This window comes from Bombus terrestris, chromosome 11 (assembly GCF_910591885.1).
Source record: "Bombus terrestris chromosome 11, iyBomTerr1.2, whole genome shotgun sequence".
Classification (NCBI taxonomy): Eukaryota; Metazoa; Arthropoda; class Insecta; order Hymenoptera; family Apidae; genus Bombus; species Bombus terrestris.
This window is the reverse complement of record NC_063279.1, coordinates 4,181,931-4,206,283: the sequence shown is the minus strand read 5'-3', so window position 1 is coordinate 4,206,283 and position 24,353 is coordinate 4,181,931. Positions and strand designations below refer to the sequence as shown.

The 24,353-nt window shown below is 31.3% G+C and overlaps 4 protein-coding genes across 17 annotated transcripts in view; 1 reads left to right on the top strand and 3 right to left on the bottom strand.

Annotated features, from left to right (window-relative positions):
* The window catches only part of LOC100649852 (collagen alpha-1(XVIII) chain), a 345,705-nt gene extending 343,813 nt beyond the window's left edge, over window positions 1–1,892 (top strand). For all 7 annotated transcript variants that reach the window (XM_048410056.1, XM_048410054.1, XM_048410055.1 and 4 more), the window contains one exon: window positions 65–1,892. In XM_048410056.1, coding sequence (XP_048266013.1) covers window positions 65–359 — 295 coding nt within the window. In that variant the 3' untranslated portion in view covers window positions 360–1,892. The remainder of the gene's footprint in view (window positions 1–64) is intronic.
* Window positions 1,893–2,328: 436 nt separating this feature from the next.
* Window positions 2,329–5,406, bottom strand: LOC100649742 (THO complex subunit 1). Of its 4 annotated transcripts, XM_048410061.1 has the most exons (9): window positions 5,059–5,404; window positions 4,291–4,983; window positions 3,967–4,214; window positions 3,791–3,817; window positions 3,420–3,719; window positions 3,187–3,336; window positions 2,961–3,108; window positions 2,629–2,865; window positions 2,329–2,555 (listed from the first exon to the last, which is right to left on the bottom strand). In XM_048410061.1, exons 1-9 carry the CDS (start codon window positions 5,092–5,094, stop codon window positions 2,400–2,402), a joined length of 1,995 nt encoding a protein of 664 aa, XP_048266018.1. In that variant the 5' UTR covers window positions 5,095–5,404; the 3' UTR covers window positions 2,329–2,399. The 4 variants fall into 4 exon arrangements, with proteins under 4 accessions (XP_048266018.1, XP_003398870.1, XP_048266019.1 ...); XM_003398822.4 differs by lacking the exon at window positions 3,791–3,817 and having other exon boundaries at window positions 2,629–2,862; XM_048410062.1 differs by lacking the exon at window positions 2,329–2,555 and having other exon boundaries at window positions 2,691–2,897; window positions 5,059–5,406.
* A 1,166-nt stretch (window positions 5,407–6,572) lies between these two features.
* LOC100649221 (E3 ubiquitin-protein ligase SMURF2) lies at window positions 6,573–15,408 on the bottom strand. Of its 5 annotated transcripts, none has more exons than XR_007225713.1 (13): window positions 15,160–15,391; window positions 14,143–14,181; window positions 13,963–14,071; window positions 13,759–13,892; window positions 13,299–13,563; window positions 12,765–13,228; window positions 12,441–12,690; window positions 12,195–12,361; window positions 11,560–11,750; window positions 11,089–11,486; window positions 10,559–11,019; window positions 9,844–10,475; window positions 6,573–9,775 (listed from the first exon to the last, which is right to left on the bottom strand). XR_007225713.1 is itself a non-coding variant. In XM_048410060.1 (13 exons), the coding sequence occupies exons 1-12, from the start codon at window positions 15,212–15,214 to the stop codon at window positions 10,288–10,290; spliced, it is 2,721 nt and encodes a 906-aa protein (XP_048266017.1). In that variant the 5' UTR covers window positions 15,215–15,393; the 3' UTR covers window positions 6,573–10,205; window positions 10,285–10,287. The 5 variants fall into 5 exon arrangements, 4 of the variants coding, with proteins under 4 accessions (XP_048266017.1, XP_012168830.1, XP_020721159.1 ...); XM_048410060.1 differs by having other exon boundaries at window positions 6,573–10,205; window positions 10,285–10,475; window positions 15,160–15,393; XM_012313440.3 differs by having other exon boundaries at window positions 6,573–10,208; window positions 10,285–10,475; window positions 15,160–15,389.
* Window positions 15,409–15,556: 148 nt separating this feature from the next.
* Window positions 15,557–24,053, bottom strand: LOC100649341. Its single transcript, XM_003398819.4, has 4 exons — window positions 23,896–24,053; window positions 20,644–20,695; window positions 18,160–18,318; window positions 15,557–17,264 (listed from the first exon to the last, which is right to left on the bottom strand). Exons 2-4 carry the CDS (start codon window positions 20,683–20,685, stop codon window positions 17,076–17,078), a joined length of 390 nt encoding a protein of 129 aa, XP_003398867.1. The 5' UTR covers window positions 20,686–20,695; window positions 23,896–24,053; the 3' UTR covers window positions 15,557–17,075.
* Between the last annotated feature and the right edge of the window lie 300 nt (window positions 24,054–24,353).

Genomic DNA, 24,353 nt, shown 5'->3' with positions numbered 1-24,353 from the left:
ATCAAAGGGAAATTAAAGACTAGAGCTAAGACAGAGCCAAACTTATCATCGTCTGATATTTCAGGCCAGAAAAGGTGGCATGGCACGGATCGCACAAATTAGGAGACCGGGCAATGGACACGTATTGCGACGCCTGGCATTCAAGTAGTTCGGATCGTTACGGATTAGGATCACCGTTAACTGGGGGACGCCTCTTGGAGCAAGTTCGTTATTCCTGCGACAACAAGTTTGCGCTGCTCTGTATAGAAGTAACCAGCGAGACCACAAGAAGGAGGAGAAGCGTCGAAGTTTCGGAGGATGAGGACGAAATGTCGGAGAACGATTATAAGGAGTACTTGGATTCTCTGTTGGAAAACTAACCCTTCTACCGTTCCCCTTCTCATCTCTTCTATCCCATTTTTCTCTCTGTCTTTTAACATACGTAAACTACACAGCAACAACATCGTTGTATAGATAGAAACCGAGATGAGTCAATCGCGTATCGTTTCTGTTTGATGAACTGTATAATGAAAAGCAATAGAAAAAGAAAAGGGAAGAAAACATAAGAAAAAAAAAAAAAAGAAAAATGTTCAAACAGAAGAATACGATGAATACATAATAAAAACAGAGTAATCATCTCGTTTCTAATCAGCGTGAAATCTATCTGTAATTCGAAAGGTTATAACCCTAATCGCGAGTCATTAGCCAACGCTTTATACCGAGTTTCCGTTCTCTCTTTAAGAAATAAGACTGATCGTCTAGACATCGTTCATCAGTGTTTCATATCGATTACTCGCCTGTACTCTTAATCCGTCATCGTTATCGAGCGTCGGAAAAACGCGACATCACCGGTTTCTTCGACGCGCGTCAACCAACTCGACGCTATTAGAAGTTCCCTACGTCACGATAAACGTCCAGTACTTAGAACGCTGCTACGAGAGGAGATTCTTTGAAGCGTGGTCAAAGATGTTCACCATTCGAGTCATAATTTACTGTTTAAGGGATTAAAGAACGAAACAAAAAGAATAAAAACGAAAAAAAAAAAAAATTGCAGAAAAAACAGAACGTAAACTAACGGCTGCCCTACGACCTAATAAAAATGTCGGAATTCATATTCGCAATCGAATTACATTTACACTTTAGCCAATACATATGAGTGTGTATGTTAGATATAAGAAACGAATCGATTAAAAAAAAAAAAAAAAAAAAAAAAACAAATAAATAAAGGATTCCGTATAAGATGATTGAGTTTCTTGCATCCGGAATCCAGATTTATGCTCTGTGTACAATTCGCGGCAGACGCGTTTGGTGCGATAGTAAATTGCATGATTGTACAATAAGGATGTAAGTACTTATACTTACGGTGCTACAGGCCCATAAATGTAACAGTATGTATATGCGATGAAAGGATTATTTAGAAATTGGATTAACAATCGCGAACAGTTGTGGAATATGCTTCTAAAACTATTTCGACGTATATGTAGCAATATTTTATAACTTACGTATAGTTCTCGTTGGAAAAGAAACACGTTGTATACACCATTCCGCGAGCTGTCGCTGTCTTAATCGTCATTGGCCTCTGCTTCTACATCGAGCATAAATCGAGTCTAAGTCAGTGTCTATAATTCGAAGATACGATATATTACTAACGTTAAACTAATTTATTACGATTAAGTAGAGAGAACGTCGGTCTATACCTTTAGGTTGTCAGCATGCTTGTTGGCGAATCGATTTCACTCCAGAAAAATAAGAAATAATGAAAATTCTCCCGATGCCGTAATGTAGGTCTTGACGTACCGATGTAAAACCAACTATCCTTCGATATAGTTTGCACCGACGACCGTTTTAGTTCGAAATTTTGTATTATTTGTACACTTTATTATTGTCTTTCTAAATAAAGAACGGAAAGTGCATCTAACGGATTCTTGAATCAAATTCGATCTATCGATATCATGTAATGTTACGATACTCGAAAATCGATTAATCTAATATTCGCGCTATGTTCAAATTGGAGAGATAATTTCTTATTGAAACATGTGTGATTTATTTAAAAAAAAAAACATATGTATAGAATATTTAAATTTTAGCGTATGCAGAAACATAACTATTTCACTACGTGAAACTGTTTTGAAGACTACCTATTTACTTCGTCCCATTTTGTCAAACATTATCTATCTAAATGTTGTTAATAGTTGCTGAGACGATGATACCATAAAAGTAAGTACAATATTTATGTATTTTTTAATTAATGCCTTAGTTATTTTTAATTAATACTGACTATTGTTGTTGGAATATAAGATATATAATTTACTATTGAGATTAAGATTAAGATTTATAGAAAACACATCGTTGCAAAAATTGTAAAAGTTTAATTCATATAGTATCGTACATTTTTTAAGATTATCTCTTTCACGAGGTAATTAGGATTTTAAAACAGCTAGCGCTTCCGTGAATTTTAAACCTTCTAAAATATATGCTAAATTTTCCATCGAAGCATCTACATCTTCTTCCGCCCAAATTTCCAACATATTTTTACATTGCTCATACGGCGTTGGTTTCCCTTGAAAAAATGTAATCTAGAAAAAGATATAGATTGTAATTAGCGAGCTGTGATTTTTTAAGCTTCTACGTTATAAAATTTGTTTCTACCTCTTCACTCGTGTAGCCAAACTTGGTTGCTAACTTTTTCCAATCGTTTTTCAGAATTTCTGATAATTTCGCCACCATGTCAGGCGTCACTTTCGTTAATTTTCGTCCTTTCGTATCCGTATTTTCGGCTTCAACTTGTTCACTCTCTTGCTTGAGAACATCTTCGTTAAATTCTTGATCGTTCGCTTCTGGAGGTGGAGTCTCCTCTGTTTCTAATTTTATATCCGACTGTGTCTGCTTCAAGAGTAAAAAACAATTCACTTTTAAATCTACACGATAAATTCACTTTGAAGATCTAACATAGATTAATGAAACAAAAATGTTACACTCACTGGCCGATCTTTAGCGATTTTTTTAATCATTGTTTCGAGATATTCAGGTAATTTATTAATAGGATAATTCCCATGGACAAAAAAATGAGGACTACGTCTAGCTAATAATCTCAATGCTCGCCAACCAAAATTCCCATCATTTACTTTTCTGTAACAAATAAACAAAAATAATATAATTAAAAATAATATAATAACAACACAGAAATATATAAAATAAAAGATTTACTTGTATTCATCTTCTACCATTGCATTAGGATCTAATTGCATGATAGCTTCTTCAAAATATGTCTCTAAAGATGGAAGGAAGTCTCTTTCTTTAGATTTACATGCTTCAAGATTATTGGGACATAAGTTCCATAATTTCGTGAGTTCTGGACTGCAAAGCAATTAAATTCATTTGTATATAATATATTTTCTAATAAGGGAAAGAAATAAATAGTTTTTTCTATGGTTTCTTACTTTCCCATATGATATTTTCCTACTGCTTGAGCGTCTCTAATGACATCTCCAATTTTACGCCTTGGTCTCTTTGGCTTTTTTGATTCCTCTATGTCGGCACTAGAATCTGGAGTTGGTCTTTTAAATGGTGGGCATCCTTCATTTTTCCAAGCATTCCAGTGCTCTTCGCGTTTCAATATATTTTTAACAGTTTCTGCAAATGTTGGACCATCGGGAGGTGTTTCTGTCAGTAAGGCATATACTTGCTCTGTGGTTCCTTTTACCCATTCTACTTGGTCAGGTTTTAGTTCATGTGTTTCACTTAAAAAATACAAAATTTATTGAGACTTTGAAATATAAATAACCTGAAACACTATTTAAGGAAAGCAGACCTTGTCTCATAGCCACTGGCAAGGAAGCTTTGGAAAACAAACATCGTTTTATAGCTTTCAAAGTCATTTTACTAATAATTCATTAAAAATGTGCAATTCTAACAAGAGGAATTGTGAATTTGATTGTAATAAAGTACAAATGTATATAAAGATATATACAAATTATAGATACTTACGCTTTAAATTTAACAGTGCTATTAAGATATTGGAAAAGAATGAGAAATTGCAGCAATACATATCGTCTGAAATTTGAATCAGATAATTGTAGCTCCAACAATTTTTGATTTGTTAAATATTTTGCGAAGTAAGGGGTTTCCTTATGAGATCCCTCCATGGAAGATTCAACTTTAACACATGTTGAAGGATAATTACGTTGTTCTTCCAATTTAAAAGATGAAAATGCTGACAGTACACTTGAAGCATGCTAAACAAATAAAATATTTATGACAAAAGAGTATAAAAATACAAAAAGTTATAAGAATACAATAATTTAATCTTACTGTTGAAAATATCTTCCAGTGCATTTTTAGGTATAACTGATTGGGATTTCTGAAAAAATCTTGGAGTGCCCAAAATTTTCTATATAAATTATAATCAATTGGTACTTTAGTGTCTGATTTATCATCATCCTTGGTTATTTGTTCCAAATCGTCTCCCTCTGATTTTTCAGAGCCAAATTCTGTATGATTCTCCAAATTAAATTCACTAACAATATTAAGACCAGACCTCTCAGAAAAAGGAAAAAACTTAGCCAGAAATAAAAGAATTCTTCCACAAAATACAGTTTGTTGTGATCTCGATAACCTTCTAAGTAAGTCATTGCACATCCTTAACAAATTGTTTTTACAAGCACTAAAGAATAAATCTTCCTTCCACACAACCACATTGTTCTCAACAAAAGTAAACAACTGTTCGCATCTGTCGAGTGTCATAGAATCAAATATATCACCAAGTAGCATCACTGGCATACTTGCAGTTGCTAAGTCTTTTCTGCATAATTCAATGCAGAATGTAATATAGGTCTCAAGTAGAGGCACATTACTTGATACATTTTCAGATAATATTACAAGAAGAGTATCCCTTAATGCTTGATCAATTGCAGCTTTTCTATCACTATCATTTGTACATCGTTCGACACATTTCTTTTGAAATATTTGTATATCTGACAGCTTAAAACATTGTTGCAAATAATCCTAGAAAAACAGAAAATCATTTAAAATCATAAATCGTATAACCTCGAAAGTATTATCAATTTTTATAATTCTTACACTATATTCTTTTCTTAAAACTTCGAACATGGCCATTGTACAAAACAAATTTTTATAATTATATTCTTTTATCTTAAAATATGAACAATTTCTTTCTACTACATATCAAGTATCTTATAAACTATTAAGATCTACGCTTATACCACGATCGTACAAGCAAATCTCAGCGTCGACACTTGCTAGGGGATACTGTCCGAAAATTGAGTTGTGTAAAATTTGTATGTAATCTATCTAACAAGACAAGGCAGTGAACGTAAACAAAATTTTATTACTGTAGCTACAATGTTTGACTGCTGACATATCGCTTGGACGAGGTTAGTCAATGATTATATCCCATAGTAGAGGACGTCACGATTATACGACGACCTGTATTTCTTCAATCCGCCACTACGGGCGCTGCTGCAGAGATGTCAAAACAATATTTGTTTATGTTTTATTGTTAATTTTTGTATTTCGAACATTTTTTTAGTATTACCTATCAGCAAGTTCGACACAATGTTGGAATGAAGTTTATTAGGAAAGAAAAATTTTGTTACCTTATTCTAATGTCAGTTAATGTAAAAATATCTGTATTTTATATTTTTTAATTCTTTATGACGGAACACTTACAAACAAAACTCGATCAGGTCGATCAAAGAAATTGACTGGAAGAGAAGGGAAAGTTATCATTCGCGAATTAAAAAAAAATCCTACTACATCCGCTCCTTAACTCGCAAGTATGGTAGCTGATATATTTCATAAAGAAGTTCACTCGCAATTATGTCGACGAATCTTACGAAACAATGATCTTTATGGCAGAGTACCGCGAAAAGAGCCATACATATGTTAATACTGTAAATCATAAAAAAAGATTGACTTTTGCAAAAACCTATATTAATAAAGATAATTCTTTTTGGGATAAAGTCGTCTTTTCGGATGAGTCAAACATTTTTGGCTCAGATGGTCAAGATTATGCGTGGAGAAAACCAAATACGAAATTGAAAATTCGACATTTACATCAAACAGTGAAACAATGAATCACTAGATCACTTAATTATTTCACTATTAAAACAAAGAAGAAAGAGCAAAACCATAGACTTCTATAAACCTGTGAATAAAACGTGATTTTTTAATATCTTAAGAAATATAATGCATTATCTAATTACTTCATGTTTATGTTATTTTTATTTAACATTTAAATATCAATCCTTTCAAAAATTATAATGAACATTTATATAATAGTTGACGCATATTAGATTCCTATTTTATACCAACATAATGCTAAAAGGTAACATCGGAAATTCTGTAATAATAAATTAAAAATTACTCTCTTTAAATATTTGATCTTTTGAATCTTTTAAATAATTTTGCCTTATACAACTATTTAATTCAATTCTTCAGATTTTCATCCTTTCCATTAATTAAACATAGCAGCTTCATAAACTCTAACTTAAAGAAAATATTATTAACATACATATTATTAAAAGAAAGAATTAGGAAGATTCATTTTTATTTACAGCAATATAAAGACAAAATTTAAAAAGTTCATACTTTGGATATTTTATTAAAATATACATTTCATCCAAAATACAAAAGGAAAAGATGTATATACAATTGTGTTCCGAAGGTTCTGCGCAATAATGATAATAACAACGATTATAATAGCAATAATAATAATAATACAATAATTGCAGTATAGTAACGTATTCGCAATTTCTTAAAAATTTCGCGCATAGCTTAGTACAGAATTTTTAAATACCGGCGTATATGAACACACGGTTGTGAATAAACGATTTCTTTCCATCTCAATATTTTCCTTTTCCATCTCTCGACAAAATAAAATTTCTTTCTTCAATCTTGAAAGTTTGTTCTTTTACGGATACCGATAAATGTTAGCAAAATATCCTGCTATTTGGTAGAATAAAATTCTATTATTGCCGAGCACAGTATACGATATACTTAACATGGAATTCGAAATCCGGTCACCATATACCTTTATTAAGGACTTTAAACATTTATACAATTCAAGAGAGCATTTATACCCGTAATGCACTAATAATTATTGAATTTAATTAAAATTACGTTCGTATTTGAAACTTCACATCGTAGTGACAGTTAGTTTACATGATATGTATTAAATCATTTTCTAATTTTGTACCTTCCGTTTTTTAATGCAATGTTCAATATTGTCTCCTGCTGAAGCTTTGTATAATTAGGCTGTCGAAAAGCTTTGAAAGAATTTGCATCATTTTGTAACAAAAAATTACATGAAAAAGTAACCAAAAATTTAATTGCACATAGTGATATGTGTTTGAAAGTGTGAATGATTCTTCTCATTCATATTTAATAGATTTAATTCTCTTTGATTATCCATGCATGTAACATGCTTAGAAGTGCCGAAGCTTTTTCAAGATAGTATTTATTGCATTATTGATTTGTAGATCATTTATTTATAAAATATTTATATGTGTAATTTCTTTCAATATATATATATATGTATATATATGCTTTCTTTTTTATCTAACAGCAAGAGATAATGAATTAAAAAAGATTTATAATATTTGATAACTTAAAAAACTGAATAATTTAAATTTTCTTTGGCAATGCTTGCCCAAGTGGTGACCTTAGTATCAATTTCTATTCATTCCTCAATTATAGAGTCTCTTATAGATTCTCTAATAGTCTATACATATACTCATAAGATTTGCATTGTGATAAATTTTAGATGCTTTTGAAATTAATTATTTTTTTCCTTCTAAAACTTGCTTGTAGTATTATTTTTTATTCCAAAATATGATGAGCATAAAATTTGTTATTTTTCACATTGATATCAACTCCAAGGCACTAATAAGGCCTTTATTCCCTTATATGTGACAGAAGTTGAAAAAAGTTTAAAATATAACAGATTTGTGGGAGACCCGCATTGTACTTGTTAAATATTCAATTTAAAAAATAGTATATGTAGATCGTTGCCGTAGCAAATAGATTTAACTGTTATTAAAAATTTGAATTATATAAGTCTTAAAAGATTAATATCGTAAAATGAGAAAAATGTGGATAATGTTGCTTGATTGAACATTTGCAAATCAGCAATATTATTCGATCGATTTCAAGTTAATACTGTTTTACAACATTTATCAAATGCACAATGATTGTCATTGTTACATATTTTCTCATTTTAAAGTCAAATGATTGCTTCGTTAATATTATACTGTTTTACGTGCTAAGAATAACATATACCTTCATTTTATTATTAATTTTATTAGTAATTAATAAAATTAATAGTAAAATTTCAGAGGTATAAAAGCAAAGTAGTCAGACCGTATTTCAGAACCGAAAACGGGTGATACTTTTGCGTATTTAAGTATAAAATACAGTAAATTTTTGTTAACAAAATAATTATTAAAACGAATATACGTATAAACTTTTATGGTTAAAAAAGAAAAATACGAGTAAACGAGTATAATATTCAGGACAAATCTACAAAGGTGTCTCCCACTGCTTCTTCTCTTTTCACGATATGTTTGATCACAGTTACGTGCAGAATAAAATACAATAATGCAATAATAATACGAAATGATGATTGGTGCTATCAGCCACTAGATATTTTTTACAATAAAAGTAAATGCTAGAGACTAAATAAAGAATTCGTGCGATAAATAAGTGTCTCTATGCTTTACTATAAGCTAGTAGCAAAGTATAGATTATTTTATGAACTTCTATAACAAAAAGAGTCGATTCGAGTAAAATCATTCTAACTTTACATAAACTCGTCGAATAAACTCTTTCTTTAAATATGTGTTCAATTTTTTTTAAATTAAAGCTAATGTACACAATTCACGATTTAGCCTACACTAGAACCGACGCGTTTTTATCGTGCAGAAGCCAACTAACTGACTGGCACGTTATACCGTCGTGTTAATTTTATATTAAACACTGTACTATTTACATTTTGTTAACGCACTCGGTGCTATTGGCTCTTAAACAAGCAACAATAATCGTCGCACAACTCATGCTGTGCTACAATAACAAAATTTGCCGATTGCGTTACAAAGTTCCTCGAAGCAAGTGTTCATATACCAATAAAAATAATTTTTAATACTGAGGACATGTATACCACTTTTTCTTACAACTGATAAATGTATTTTGTATTTGTTAATTTCAATTTACGACGAAATTAAGAACTCAACACTTGCATCAAAGGTCATGATATACAGATTTCGTATTTTCCCCTTAATCACGATGACCGACTTGAAATAATACATTATATGTACTAAATTCCCAGCACTGCTTTTTAATTGTTATTTGACTATAATAATGAATTTGAGTATATATTCTTATTTTGTTACTAAACTCTATTATTTGAAAGATTGTTAATATGGAATTATTAATTGACTGTGCATATTGTAATTACATTTAATAAAAAAGAAATTGAAAGCTTTCGAGAATGAAATACATTGTATGATTTAAAATTCATTGCAAGTGATGCATATTATGAGTTTTTGTTATGAGATTCTTAAATGATTAATATACTTTTGTTCTCTTCATTTTTTACTATTTTCGCTTAATATAAAATACTAACATGAGCATGTCTGTAATTGAACAATGTTTTCCATTATGTGAAAGAATTCATTTTCTATACATATTTGTGCATGCATGATTTTTATATTTTTTTACCATACCTCGAAAACAATGAAGTTAATTCTTTGATGGTGATCTTATAAGTAAATTACTGAGCCTAAAGTTATGACGGAAAACACGATTAATATAAATAAAATAAACATTTAGGCCAATCAACATATTTACCTCAATGAAATTATAACTTTTTGCACATCTCTATCAGTCACTGAATAATAAATAGTTAAAGACCAATATAACCAGAACTTCTGAGGAACCATTCATTAAAATGTTCATGGACGAAGTGTGTAAATCACAAGAGTGTTCACATACATAATGTACCAATCGACAATCACTTAGAAGTCATTACAACCATCAAGGCCATTCAATCATTTGTACAAAACATAGTCAGAATTATTTCCGACGTTTTACGTATTAACATTTTCATTTTATAATACTAGCTCTTCCCGTACTCTCGTGAGATAACATCTCTTGGTACTTCGAAATTTATTTTTAGTTTAGCGACAGTAAAATCTGTCGATAAATATTTCCTACTACGAATGTGTGCAATCTCAGTAATTATATAAAACAAATACATTATATTAATAAATTGAAGTTATGCCTTTTTACCTATTATTCAACAGCGAAACCACAAGTTTCCTCAACTGCTTGTGTAAGTTTGTCAAGCATTTTCTGATAACTGGGATAACTTTCTGGAATATCTATTCTATTGAAACAGGTATGTGCTTTTGGTAAATTTTCACTTGGCGCATCAACGGCATGTATTGTAAATAATCGTGGACCTGCGGCTCCTGTTGATCCTATAAACATGTGTGGGAAATAACAATGTATCTTTATGAAGCAAAATGATTAGAAACTATTAATTTAATTCACGAGTATTTACCTTGTAAAGCTTTAAATCCTTGCAAGGGAACTCGAGAACTTCCAGTAACGAATTGAAGTAATCGAGCTCTCATTTCTTCTCCATAAGATTCTACTATTTGCCAAAACCACTTTACTACTGGCGTATCAGGCGTGCAATGTTTTAATCGTGTGTGCATTTTCCAATCATTAATGTCAATCGTTCCTAAACCACCAATAACCAATTCTAATTCCCTTTCATCAAAAGGTCTTAATAGTTGAGGTGGAATTAGTTCATGGAATCCTTTTTGTAATGCCAGAAACTGTTGTTCAATACCTCGCATAAAGCGATAGTTTACATATAAACGTACATATTCCTTTTTATTTTCTTCAGTTACAGGAATGTCTTTTCCACCTGGTTTAAGTTCATGATTTTTCAACACTCCAAAACTACTATGTTCCACTGAAAACGTAGCATCCAACACTCCATCTATACTATTTTCCCTATAAACAAAATGATATTTTTACAATGTTATCTGAAAATTGTACACGATTATTATTTTTCTTACTTACAACATCCATGTAAGACTTCTATGTAATTCTGGATCAACTCCTTCTATATCAGTAAGAGTAATTGCTTTATTAAGCAGCATTTTATAGAATGGAGTTGTAAAACCTCCATCTATATGATGACCATGAAAAACGGCGATTCCTATTATCCTGCCGGCAAAGTGGAAGTACGATAAATGTTCTGGATTTATTCCCGAATCTGGATTGATTTGAAGTGTATAATTGTCGTCTCTTGAATATTGGAAAAGCCCATATTGTGGATTCAACATCTCATGTGACAATAAATATAACCACTCTCGTGCTACTCCACCATAATCAAGGCCTTCCTCACCGCGAAATTTAACCATAAGTCTTTTACGCATGTCTTTTGGTCGCATTTTCATTATTAATCTGTATGATTCCTATAAAATAGATTTATATATTATTAAACCGTTCTTTTAAGCTGCCTAAATATGAATATAAAACTGTACTCACTTCAAATATTTCATTTCTTGATACCTCAAGCCTACAATGTCCACTTTGAGGTTGAAGGGCATTTAATTCTGCTCTCAGACATTTCAATTTTGCCACTAAATCACGTTTATACTTCGGCAGTAATTCATTGTCCATTAGTTCCTTTGGCAATTCTGATACAGTTTGAGCATTTTGAGCTGACGTATTTTCCACTAAAAAATGAATATAATAAATAAATATGCAAAAACAATAAACAAAAATTGTTTTCATTTAACAGCTATTACAATAATGCGCTCTAACAAATAAAATTCCCCAAAAATGGAAAGGCATTCTGCTGGAGTAAAACTGATTAACAATAGGAACTAACCACCAAACAGATATCCGTATAGAGATAAGATAAAATTCTATAATGCACAAATATGTTTTTGTTTTCTTTCTAGATAGCATTAAATAGATAGATTAACTTTTCTACTATTTAAGCGATATTAATAACATTCGAATTTTATAATTTTATAATATATTCAAATATTTAATTTTTATAATATATTCAAAAACATATTTTGTGCTCATATTACATATTTAACTTTGTTGTGTATATTACATATTTGTATTACTCATTTAATATGCCTAATACTATTAAAATGTGTTAAGCTTACATGACGAAGAATTATTATTGCTTCCATTCTCTGTTCTTGGCCTCTGAACCATGTTGCATTGAATACTTGGTGATGCAGGTGTCTCTATTTCTGTAGATTCATTTGCAGCTGTAGTTGTATTATTTGAACTACTCGTAGTTTGATTAGTTGTACTATTTTGTCGCCTACTATGAGCAAAACATTTTACAAATTAAATTATACATAAATTATCGTAAATTAAGATATTTTCATTTACAACTAACTTACTTTAAGAGATTGCTTATGATTTGACTGGATAACCTAGGATCAGTAAATTGTGTAGTTCTGTTATTGTGATCCACAAAATAAACACGGCCACTTTGAGTTTGTCGCATTTCCCATCCACTCGGTAATGGTCCAAGTTCATTTGCTAATTCATTAGCTGGTAAATCGCGAGGTATTCTAGGATCGTGCCAAGTGGATGAACCAGTTGGTACATGATAAAAATACACTTGACCTTGTTGCGTTTTTCTCATTTCTATAAAATTTATTTCAAGATTTTTTTATTTTGCATGTATATATACTGTTATAATCATCAATTTTGATATTTACCATAACCTCTGGGTAGGTCTGGTGGTTGCGGAGGATCGTACCTCCTCTCGTTATAAACCAGTGCGCTATTTCTATTCCTATTACTTCGATTAGGCCTTCGTGGTTGAGCATTGTTAATACCACGTTCAGGCCTAGCATTACCATTCTGATTGCCATTTTGTTCGTCGCTTGCTCGTACTGGCCGTCGTTCCCTTGATGATGCGGGTGTTACGTTTCTTGTGTTATGTTGATTTTGTTGATTTCTATTCTGCTGCTGAGTGGGTGTATTTCTTGGTGTATTTGGGGTAGAACTATCTCTGCTAGGAGTTCTACTAGGTGTTCCATCCCCATTCCATTCAGGTGTACATCTAGTAGGACTTTCAGTTCTTATATTAGGAGGACTTCCACTGCCACTGGGAGATGTAGGTTCAGAAGAAGGTAATGGTGGTGGTTCTGGTGTAGTTGGTATTATACCATTGGTGGGTCTATTATAATCATTAATATAAATGAATCTAATAAAAAAGAAAAACATATCTTTAGAAAAGCAAAACCAACCGTGCGTTTGGACGAATCCACTGTGTAGTTCTGGTGTAGTGGTTAACATAATATAGTCGTCCACTTCGAGTCCTTCTTTCTTCCCATCCATCTGGCAAATCATTTGGACAGCTCAGATCTCCAAGAACATCAACAACAGCATTATGACCCACTGTATTACTCACAGCACCATTATGACCATCTCGTGATAAAAGAGATACTACAACTTCTCCTTTAACAACATCTGTGTCATCTGAATGTGCTTTGCAAAGATCTAATCGCTGATCTATAAAAGAATTAAATTTAGTAATTAAACATTGCAAAATTCTAATACTAATAATTGTATAATATTACAGAAATTAACAGAATGAAGTGAATGAATGGGTGTCAGTATTTGAGTACAGATTATAAACTAAGTCTTTTTTCAGCTATGGAGCTAAAATAAAGAAATATTACTATTATTATAGAAAATAATAATTACATCCTGTATCTTTGAGTCTTTGAATCGTGTTGGATAATATTCTTACACATCCCAAAAATCCTCCACCTTTTTTTTTATGGATCTTTTTATGATTCCAAACTGATATCGTAATACCATCATCTTTCCCAATGTATCTGTAGAATTAAAAATTTATGTACTTTTCGTGTAGAAAATTATGCTTTTATTATAATGAGAAATAATTACAAGTCATAATGTTGATTCCACATGGGATCTAGAGTTGCCTTGCACGTATGTGTACTATGACATTGACCTGAACCATCAACAGTTATTTTAGCAAAAGGGTCTGGTAGGCCTGAAAGAAATTTTTCTTTACACAAGATATTCTTTGTGATTTTTATCCATTTTAACCTAAAAGATACTCACGAAACAGATCTTTCCTGGCAAGATTACGGGCACATAAAACTGTAAAATTAACATAATAAATACAGAAATTCATTTTAAATAAATATAATTTCTAATAAATAAGTAAAATTTCTGTAGTGTAGATAATAATGATTCATAGAATAATACAATCAAGAGGAAAGTGACATAAACATACTATTAATTTCTAAACACATTTACTTAGCAGTGTACGAAAGCTAGCATCATAATATACATAAATATCAATCCTCTTTAATATCTTTGGCATTGACCCATTAGTTTTATCATTCAATACTTTCTAGTGCACAATGATATGAAATAATAATATGCAATTTCATTAATTCAAGAAAAGCTTGACAATTTAAAGGATTAAAGGATAATTTTTTATTATAAATCTCGTAAAAAAGAATTAGCCATGAATTGACAAATTTACAGTTGTCTTTAAAATAACAAAATATTATCAGACGGATAAATCGGACATTCGTTTAACGGATATTAAAGTGGTGTATCGGTAGTAAGCGTCTGACATTTGTTAATTAGGCCTATTCACATTCGATTATGAGCTCGGCAATAATCCCCATTGAATCAATCAACAAGGTACGATTTCAAAGTAAAAAATGATCGTAACGTTTCAAGCTCTATGGGACATGTCATATATCGAGGGAGAGCTGATGCGGGTGTAACAAGTCCACCAAAATTAACGTCTTCAGTCTACGGTCTCCCGGAGTGCTCACGGTGGGGTCTTGACCTCCGATAGGGAGTTGCCATAACCAAAGGACGAAAACCCTAGTCAGATCTTTCTGCGTATTCTTTTCCTCGTACTAATCGAATGATATACGATATCCATAATGATGGTTCTGACGTTGTTGAAAGATGGGCTATCGTAAAAATTATGACAGGGCTATATCAACGGATACATAACAAATCAAGACACAGGAAGGATCACAACGCGTGTTGGCTATCGGTCGACTTTCACGCTCCTGTCTCGTTAGATTCATCATGATTTCTTAATAAACTCACTCGTCAAACGAATCTTCATGGCCCCGTTCCTCCTGCTACCGCCCGGATTCGACATTTTCCACGCACATTTAACGCTTCCTATCGCACATCGGCACTCTAATTAGTAAATAAAACTGCTGCTCGAAGCGGCGGTACAATCTGCACACACGCAACTATGCACGATCGACTATTGCAGCTGATCGACCTTACCGACTCATATCGACTCAAAACGCCTGTCGACTCGTGCCTCTCGAAATATATCGAAGCCAAACTATGACCTACCGGACGATTACATTGAAACGATATTAAGTTTTAATTTAACGTAAGTATTTCTCTTTATTACAAATTATATTTGAACGTAAATCGTACATGCCTTATTTCTTATACGTATTTATATATAAAACTTTGTGCTTGTAAATATATTCAAACAATGTGTCAAGATTTTATTACATAAGATTATTTTACGCACAATATACATTCTAATTGAACTTTCAATTTTTCAAACAGTGGTCTTAATGCTATTTATAAAGTGTCTTAACGTACGTTATATAATATTAATGAACAAAAAGCTATATTTATTCCAAAAGAATTTTACACAGCATAAAACGATAAATGTTTTGAACAGAATTGAAGAGAACTATTTTTTTTGCTCCTGAAGTAACCATCGTTATTTTAAATGTAGATTATGTTTTTTGAAGATTTACATTTTCTGAAGACATAAAGAACTTATAAATGAATAAAATGAAATAAGAATCAGTAAACATTCAAAAATAATAAATACGTGAATAATGAATTACGATATAAGGTGATAGAAAAGAAAGAGTATTATTTCAATATGTTTAAGCAACTTACAGTAAATATGGCGCCGTGATTGTGGTTTAATTTATGTGTAACGATCACGATTACAGCGCTTTCACTGGCCTTACGTTAGAAAGGAATTTACTCGAGAAAAATATTTTTCTACTCTCAACATATTAAATTTGAGTTTGGAAAAGACACAAATAAATAAATATTAAAGTCGGTCAATAAGTTCGTGCAGTTCCTGTTTTCTTATTTACATGTTGAAAATCGCACGAACTCTTTCGTCAACCAAATATTATTCATACTTTCTCGTTTGATACAAATTGGTTGGGGCAATTGGAAGCCATAATAAATACCAAGAAAAGGAATTTTTTCCTGAACAAATATGGATCATGAAAACATTCGAACGTTTTGCAAACGAAAATTTTATAAATACGATATAAAAACGAAAATGTTTACAAAGCTATTATTAATACGATGAGGTATAATAATTAATGTGTTACAAAATTTGAAGAAAATTTAATGAAAAATAATTGTAGAGTATTTTAACAATCGTCCTTTGGGAATCAAAAATTGATTTAAGTATAACACAATTAGAATTGAAAATTATAAGATGATAAGAAGCACTTTGTTTCTTCAAATTTTGTAATCCGGTACTTATATAAATCTTTACTAAAAGTTTTTGGTTTCATGCATTCAAATACATATTTAGACTCATATACATATTGTACATATAATAACACAACTCACAGTTTCTCATCTAGCACGAATTTACTATAAAAAATTACTCAATTATTATGATATAAGAATTGTTTTTTTTTTTTAAACAAATTTTTACTTCAACGATAAAAGAAGCTAAAAAAATCCTTATTCAAAATGTTATTTTTATTTCTACTCCCTTTATATCCACAAAATTCCTTTTACGAATCAATCTTTCACTTTTTTTCACCTGTTTCTTCTCCAAGTTTTCAAGAATAAAGATTTTTCCGTGATAATCAATTCGATTCCTTAGATATTTGGCAGCAGCTTATTCAATGCATTTTCATGATGATTTCTCATCATCATATGATTGTATTTTCGAGAACGAATCGATGATTAGACGGTCCCTGACATTATTTAAGAATTTATTCTGTACTTTAGGCTTCTCCTCGAAACACGAGTATCGCATCCACCAAAAATAAAACTCCCTCGGCGATGCTGATACAGCCTTTAGCGAGTCCAGTATCGCGGAAAGAACCACGATAAACCGAATTTGAGAAGTGGTCAAGGATCAAAGCACCGGCGATGATGAACAGGATGGAACCGGCCACTGAGTAAAACATGTCCTGCAAGTTAAAACTCTTGTAAGTTCTTTCTATAATTTGCATAAAATACTGGTTGCTTTTTACCATTGACATCGTTTTATCTATTAACCTGTTAACTGAGTCATTTCTTAACCCCTCGAAGGACAAAATACCTGGGTAATGCTTTGGACAAGATATTTTGCAACGCAATGTTGTTCATACGATGTTTTTGTACGAAATATATCTCCGACGCAATATCGTTCACGTGATGCTTCATAGGAAATATCTTGTATTTCCATTTTTCAATGTTTACAACTGAATGTCACACATCAGGCATTGTAACATGGTATTGTATATAATACCATGCTTTGAATTATTTTATATAATTTGGAAATATAAAATCATTTGCTTACAAAACATTTCGTACATTTAACATGGCTAACCTCTTTCACGTTTACAAACATAGTGACTTATAAATTGATTATTTTGCCAGTAGTTGGCCAAAATATCTAACGTTTTAATGAAAAGAAAACATGCGAGAGATCTCGATCAAGACTCATATGAACGATATTGCATTGAAAGATACGTCGCCAAAAAGAGATAGAGATCTGACGCGAAGGGATTAAATAAAAATTCGAATGACGAACTAATTCATTGTTTGCGGGTGAACAGATTAACCCACTGTTCATGCTTGTAACATATTAATAAAATTGATGACGGAAGAGTTATGGAACTTAACGGTATATCTAACTATGTTGCGCTGATATTTTATGATTTCGATGAAAAACGTAGAGAAAATTAGAACGAATACACTAATAAAAGTTTGAAGCACGGTTTAAAGAAAGTATAGGATACAATTTGCACATACAGAGTATTTTGTCTTGGAAATTCTTGTCAATACAGAGAACTAGTATAAGGCTTATTAAACGTTACTTACTAGACGTCGATCCATGCCACATCCCATAATAATTCCAAAGAATACTCCAGCTAGGATAATTAGATATCCACCGAAAGTACCCACCGTAATCATCGCACTGTTTCGACCACCATCACTGAAAGAGTGATAATGCAACCCTATGAGGATGCATACCATTATCTGAAAATGATATAAAAGAACACATACGATTTATAAAAGCGTTAAATATATATTTAGACATATATATTTAGAAATAAAACAAAGGAATAATGTACACAAAGGAACTACATAATAAATATAATCAAAAATTATCTCAAGTACTAGGTGCTCAATTAAATATCTCTAAACTGTTGTATGAGTCACTATCGCGAATAATCAAATATTAATTCGAGTACTACTCAACCTAGCATCTTGATCATAATTAATCATACCTAATTTGAAGCAAGACTATATATATATCTGTTGAGAATGCCAATGAAAAATCATTTACTTCTTTAAATTCTGATGGCAGGTACATACTTTAAAGTATCATTGTTATTAAGATACTGTCCTGAATGAAATATCCCTAGAATCTAGAACTTTAATAACTCTTAAATTCTTGAAATATTTGAAATATAAAAGTAACAATAAAAGATAAAAAATGATATAGCGCAGGGACTAAAGCGTTATAGGATCAGAGTTTTCGAATTCGTGTTCAAGCTGTGCCATTCGTAAACAATGTTAGAGAACAGAGACACAATATAAAAGGCGCGGGTTATAAGCAGTTCTGTTAAAAGGGGGAGTAGTGATAAGTATACGAAAGTGGGCCAACGAAACAAGTGCATCCAATTCCATAAATAACCCATTAGGATTCAACGATCGGGTTCCGCTTAGGAGAGACGATTCTATTTCAAGGGTATAAGTTTTGAAAGGAGACATACGTATATACGTATAATAAGTGGGAAAGTGGGCCAAACTGACAAAGTGCATCGACTCCATCGATACCACCATAAGTAGTAACTTATTAGGATTCAACGACCGTATTCTATTTCGTTTTAAATAGAATTCGATTCTATTACAGAGATGTAAATTTTCAGCAGAAATCCAATCGATGGCGATCCATGTACAAATTTGGAAGCATTCTGCCGTCATTCTTAATGTTACATTCATGGCGTATTACGAGTCCTGTTCACTTCATCGTATTGTATTGTTAATTAATTAGATAACATTACGTCATACATTCAGTTTTTGGTATTAGATATGACACGAATTCCTGACAATTATTTGTCTTTTTTTTTTTTTTTTTTTTTGTTGTTGATATAATAATAGCACTGATCTTTGTTCCCTGAAAAATCTGATTTCGGTATTTGCGAATACATCATAGATGTTTATCCGATGTAATCGGTTTGACACGGTATTGGGAGAGTAGTTTGTTTGAAGAAATAAAACATGTAATAATCTTGTAGCTCTATATCGTGAATAAGGAAATGTTTGTTAGCATATTTAAGATTATTAAATAGCAGAATTACAAATTTGTTATTTTTCACTACGATACCTTTATATTTCTTTCAATAAGATAGCAATATTTTTAAGAAAACGCGCTGTCAATATTTACTTGAATTTCTTAAATAATTTTAATGTACTTTTTTGTATCCTCTCAATTAATTTTAATCTCAGGATCTGTAACTCGATAATACTCGATATTTTACAATGTTTTATATCAAATCATTAAATCCTTAATGATGCAAATTTTCTGAGAAACCACAGATTAAATCAACGTTATTCTTTCGATTTTCATTAAACGCATCTGACAAATGTAGTGGAAATATCAAAAATAAAAACAAGATACATATATACATATATAAGAAAAGATGATCAACACTATGGAGAGAATTTAAGCGAGATAAAGAAAGCTTGATTATTAAACCCACTAGGAAAATTTACGCAATACATAGCATAGCATGCGTATCTGAGGAATTGTAACGGATACTTCAATAGTGATTGACTTCCGGCTCGAGCTACGATCATAAAACATGAAGAGAATTTCGCATACAGTATCTAATCACAAGCTATTATGTCATTCTCCATTTTGCTAAACCTGTTCTGCTATACCGAAGAAACTAGTGTCTAGAAATCTCTACGAGATTTGAACGTTTATTGTTGATTTTTGAGACCTAAAAAAGCACGAAGTGGAAACCAATAATTTATGAGAAGTTATATGCGGATGCAACTAAAAAAATTCGCAATAAAAATAACCTCACCGTAGAATTAAACGAGTTAAAGAAAATAATACATTGAAGATAAGAATAGTTCTTTTACGATGTAGCAGAGACCTATGTAAATACTGAAAATTTTACTTTTAGATGACATAGTGCTAGATGGAATTCTGTTAGGCTTCCAAGTTTACTGATCATGGGTTTTTTTATTTTTCTTGTTGATATTTGAATATTTGTGGAGTTACGATAATCTTAATTTTAGTAGTTAGATAATATGATTTTTGTCTTTGGTATTTATCTCTATACTTACCAACTGTAACAGTTTGATGATAGTCATCTTATTGAACGCCATTCTGATTTATCTGTAAAAGAGAAGCATTATTTCAAAATTTATGTAACTAATATTGTGCAGTTTCTTTAGTTATAACATGATACTTATGTAACCTTTGTTTTTGATTTCAAAGTAACTTTGAAATTGATAGTATACGACTATACGAAAGTTTCAACAGCTTGCTTCTTTCTTGAATAAAATATACATAATACGTGCGAAATTATAAGCTAACTATTATAGCAATTATTGTACTTCTATGGTAAAATTATAAGAATCCAAAGTTATAATAAATTAATCATAATATATCGATGGTTTACACACTTACTAATAATGTTCACAGATTATTATTATTTCGAATATTTTTAATCAAGAAATCATTGAATCGTGTCTTTTCCTCTTGATCAACCGTCATCTGCAACTATTCTCGAATTATCGAAATCAGTTTCAGATCAAACGAAACAAACAAAGAAAACGCGATGTAACGTAATCGCGATATTCCTCGTAATGAAATCAATCTTCTGATAAGTAACGCGGATATGTATACATCCGATAATCATAATATTTAAGCGAATAAAACAACATTTAATAATTTTTATGAGTTCTCAGCTATGCTAGGTATTAGATTTCGTCGAACGTTTCATATTATCTGTAATAGCAAAATGATTACTCACGAGGATCGAAATCAATTGCTCATTCGTCTCATGAATCACATAGCAAGCTATAATACGTTCGAATAAAAAAAGAAGAGACATTTGCACGATACATTCTGTAATGTCACCTGATAAGATTCTAGAATATAGACGGTAAACAATTGCTCATTACTCTGACGCATCCCATTCCTACAAATCGAATAGCAAATGCGAAGGCTCTATGACACTTATATCTACGCGTTTATGCTGTTTCCTGAATAGATTTGCGTGTCTGTGGTGCATATTATTAGCATTTGAATTGTATGTTTTGATAAACAACGATGTTTTGACGATGTTCCGTTACTTCAAAAGTTGATGATTAAGTTATCGTGTAATAGTTCTCAATTGCTTTTAACAGTTATGTATGTACATAGTAATATGAATTTTAAAACGGAAGATTTAGACTTTCACCAAAATATATTTCGAAATGATTTGTTTCGTACATTTGCACGTAGTTGGGTCAGTGAAACGGATGGTCATTTATGGTAACCAAGTTCTTCCAAAAATGGACAGAAAGAAAACTGGCAGAAACGTTAACGCCTGATTCGAATGGTTAGATCATTATTAAACGAATCACGTTACGAGAACGATTGAGGATATTGGAGATTGGGGAGAGATTAAAAAATGTAATATGTTCTGGTGTTTGAAAATATGAAGATTCCTCTCTTAGGGTCTAACTGTATTCGCAATTTCTTAAATTAAAGATTTTAGAGGATATTTTATACCACCTTCTTTTTGAATCTCTCGAATGGCGTTCTAAAGAATTATATTTGTAAAAAAAAGTACGTTCATATTTATAGAAACTCTAGGTAAATTTGAAAGCCCAAACACGATTTTATCGACTTCTTAAGTATATTAGCTTAAAATATCGAGGATGAATGTAGAAAGATATTTATGAGTTTAGTCGTCTGGCACGAAGTTTGACAGAGAAGTCAGTTTATCAAACACTGGAATGCTGTTCTTAGTATCTCCATTTATTAAAACAACGAAAGCTGAGAGGTCCATAAAATCTGTAAAGAATTTAATTTGCAAATTTTTTTCGTTAAAGGATACAAGTGAAACAGGAAACGGATGTGCATCGCATGAAACATTCAGTGCTGAAAAGAAAGTCGCACTTTCACTGGTACTGTCATCGGTCTGAAAACCTTGACTCGATTCTTTGACGTTATTTCTTTTAGCAATTTCCTCCTCGAAAGATGATTTATTTTTTATTTTACTGTTTATTGCTTCAAGATCGATTTTCATGAGTCTAATTTTATAAATCCTTAAGGATTCGGTCTCGTAAATCTTTCAACACCATCGTTCAATATGTTTGCAAAGTATATATCTTATCAATTTAAAGCTATTGCGAGGAAGTTATCTCGATGCATTTCCTTTTTGTGGTTTCCTTTGGAATAGCGAAGAAGAAAAATGCAAAGCAGTTTGTTTAAAATATTTTCACATCCGCGTTTTTACACTCTTTCGTATGAAATTTATCAGTCGATGGATGAGCGAAGCTAACACTAACTATCACGTTTAAAGTAATTATGATTCATTCAGGCCCTGATAAAATTTAATCTTATTGATTTGTTCTAACTTGACAGATTTCTTTCATTCGCTTATTTCAAAGATATCAAAATTCCTAATAGAATTTCACGCGTTGAAATAAACAATAATTTAACTGTGCATTTAATTTCACTTAAATAAGTACTGTGTTTCGTTGAAGAGACTAAAATAATTGATATTTTTTTTAATCGTATCCGTATTCATCGCTAATTAATTTAAATATTCATTTAAAATATAAGATGTTTAAAACGTTGCATACATTAGCGAAACATTACATCTTAACTTAAATATTTTAATTAATTTTAAAATAGTTAGAAAACTGTTACCTCGAACATTTCTAAGTCGAATATCTGCTTCTCTAAAACGTCTAAAGTATAGAACGTTTTCATTTAAGTTGATTGTGCAAAAGAACCTTACTTAAACATCCTTGCGTAAACAACCTTACATAAATAGAAGAAAGCGGCATTCTCTCTAAATGAACCGCCACTTGTAAAACATAAATATATAATTATCCTATGCTCAAGAAAGACATATACAAACACTAAAGGAATTCATAAAAAAATTCAAGATGAAAGTGAATCGAGTTTACATTATTCAACGAGGAGAATTTTTATTTATCACATAAGAAACAGGAACATATTCTTAATTAATTAACATCGGTTATTACTCTACTTTGTCGTAATGAATTATTAATGCTGTTTTGCTTTCAACACTTCTCTTATCACGTTATAAATCCTCTATCAATACTCTGTTAGAATTTTCTTAGTTAATTTAATTTACGTTCATACAAGAAAAGGTAAAAAAAGTTATGATAAAATTATATTAACGTCACGCTTGTTATCGATCGATTGTTTATTAAATTAAAATGATATTTTTCTCAATAATTTAATCCGTTTCGTTCATTAAAAATTCACTACTTATTGTTGCTTTCAATTCGTTGAAAATATCGTACAAAACCTTGATCCACTTTGTTATATCTTGTTGAAAACAAACTTACTTCGAAGTTTAGATTCGAAGATTCAACTTGGTCGGGCGTGGATGTTCACGAGACGAGAGTTCGGCAAAGACTAAACGCTGAAGACCGATCACGAATCGTGAGGAGCAACGTTGATCAACAATTTTTCTACCGAGCTGAAATCAGTGACTGTGACTGAACATGTCTACGTTTACACGATCTCTTACATACGCACACTGCGTGTAGTGTAACCTCGGCTTTGCTAACGTCGCATCGTGTTTTCTTCGTAGTAGTATAGTGTCTCTCAATTACTCTTTCGTTTATTTTCTCTTGCAACGAAACAGGGATTGCACGGGAACTCTAGAAAAATAAGGAATTTCCAGCGAACGATTAGAATTGTTTACTCGTCATAAAACTAATACATCGGTTTTTGGAAATATTATATATCTTGAAGATTAATATTAAATATATGATTTCTGTTCTAAATTGTCGTATGTACG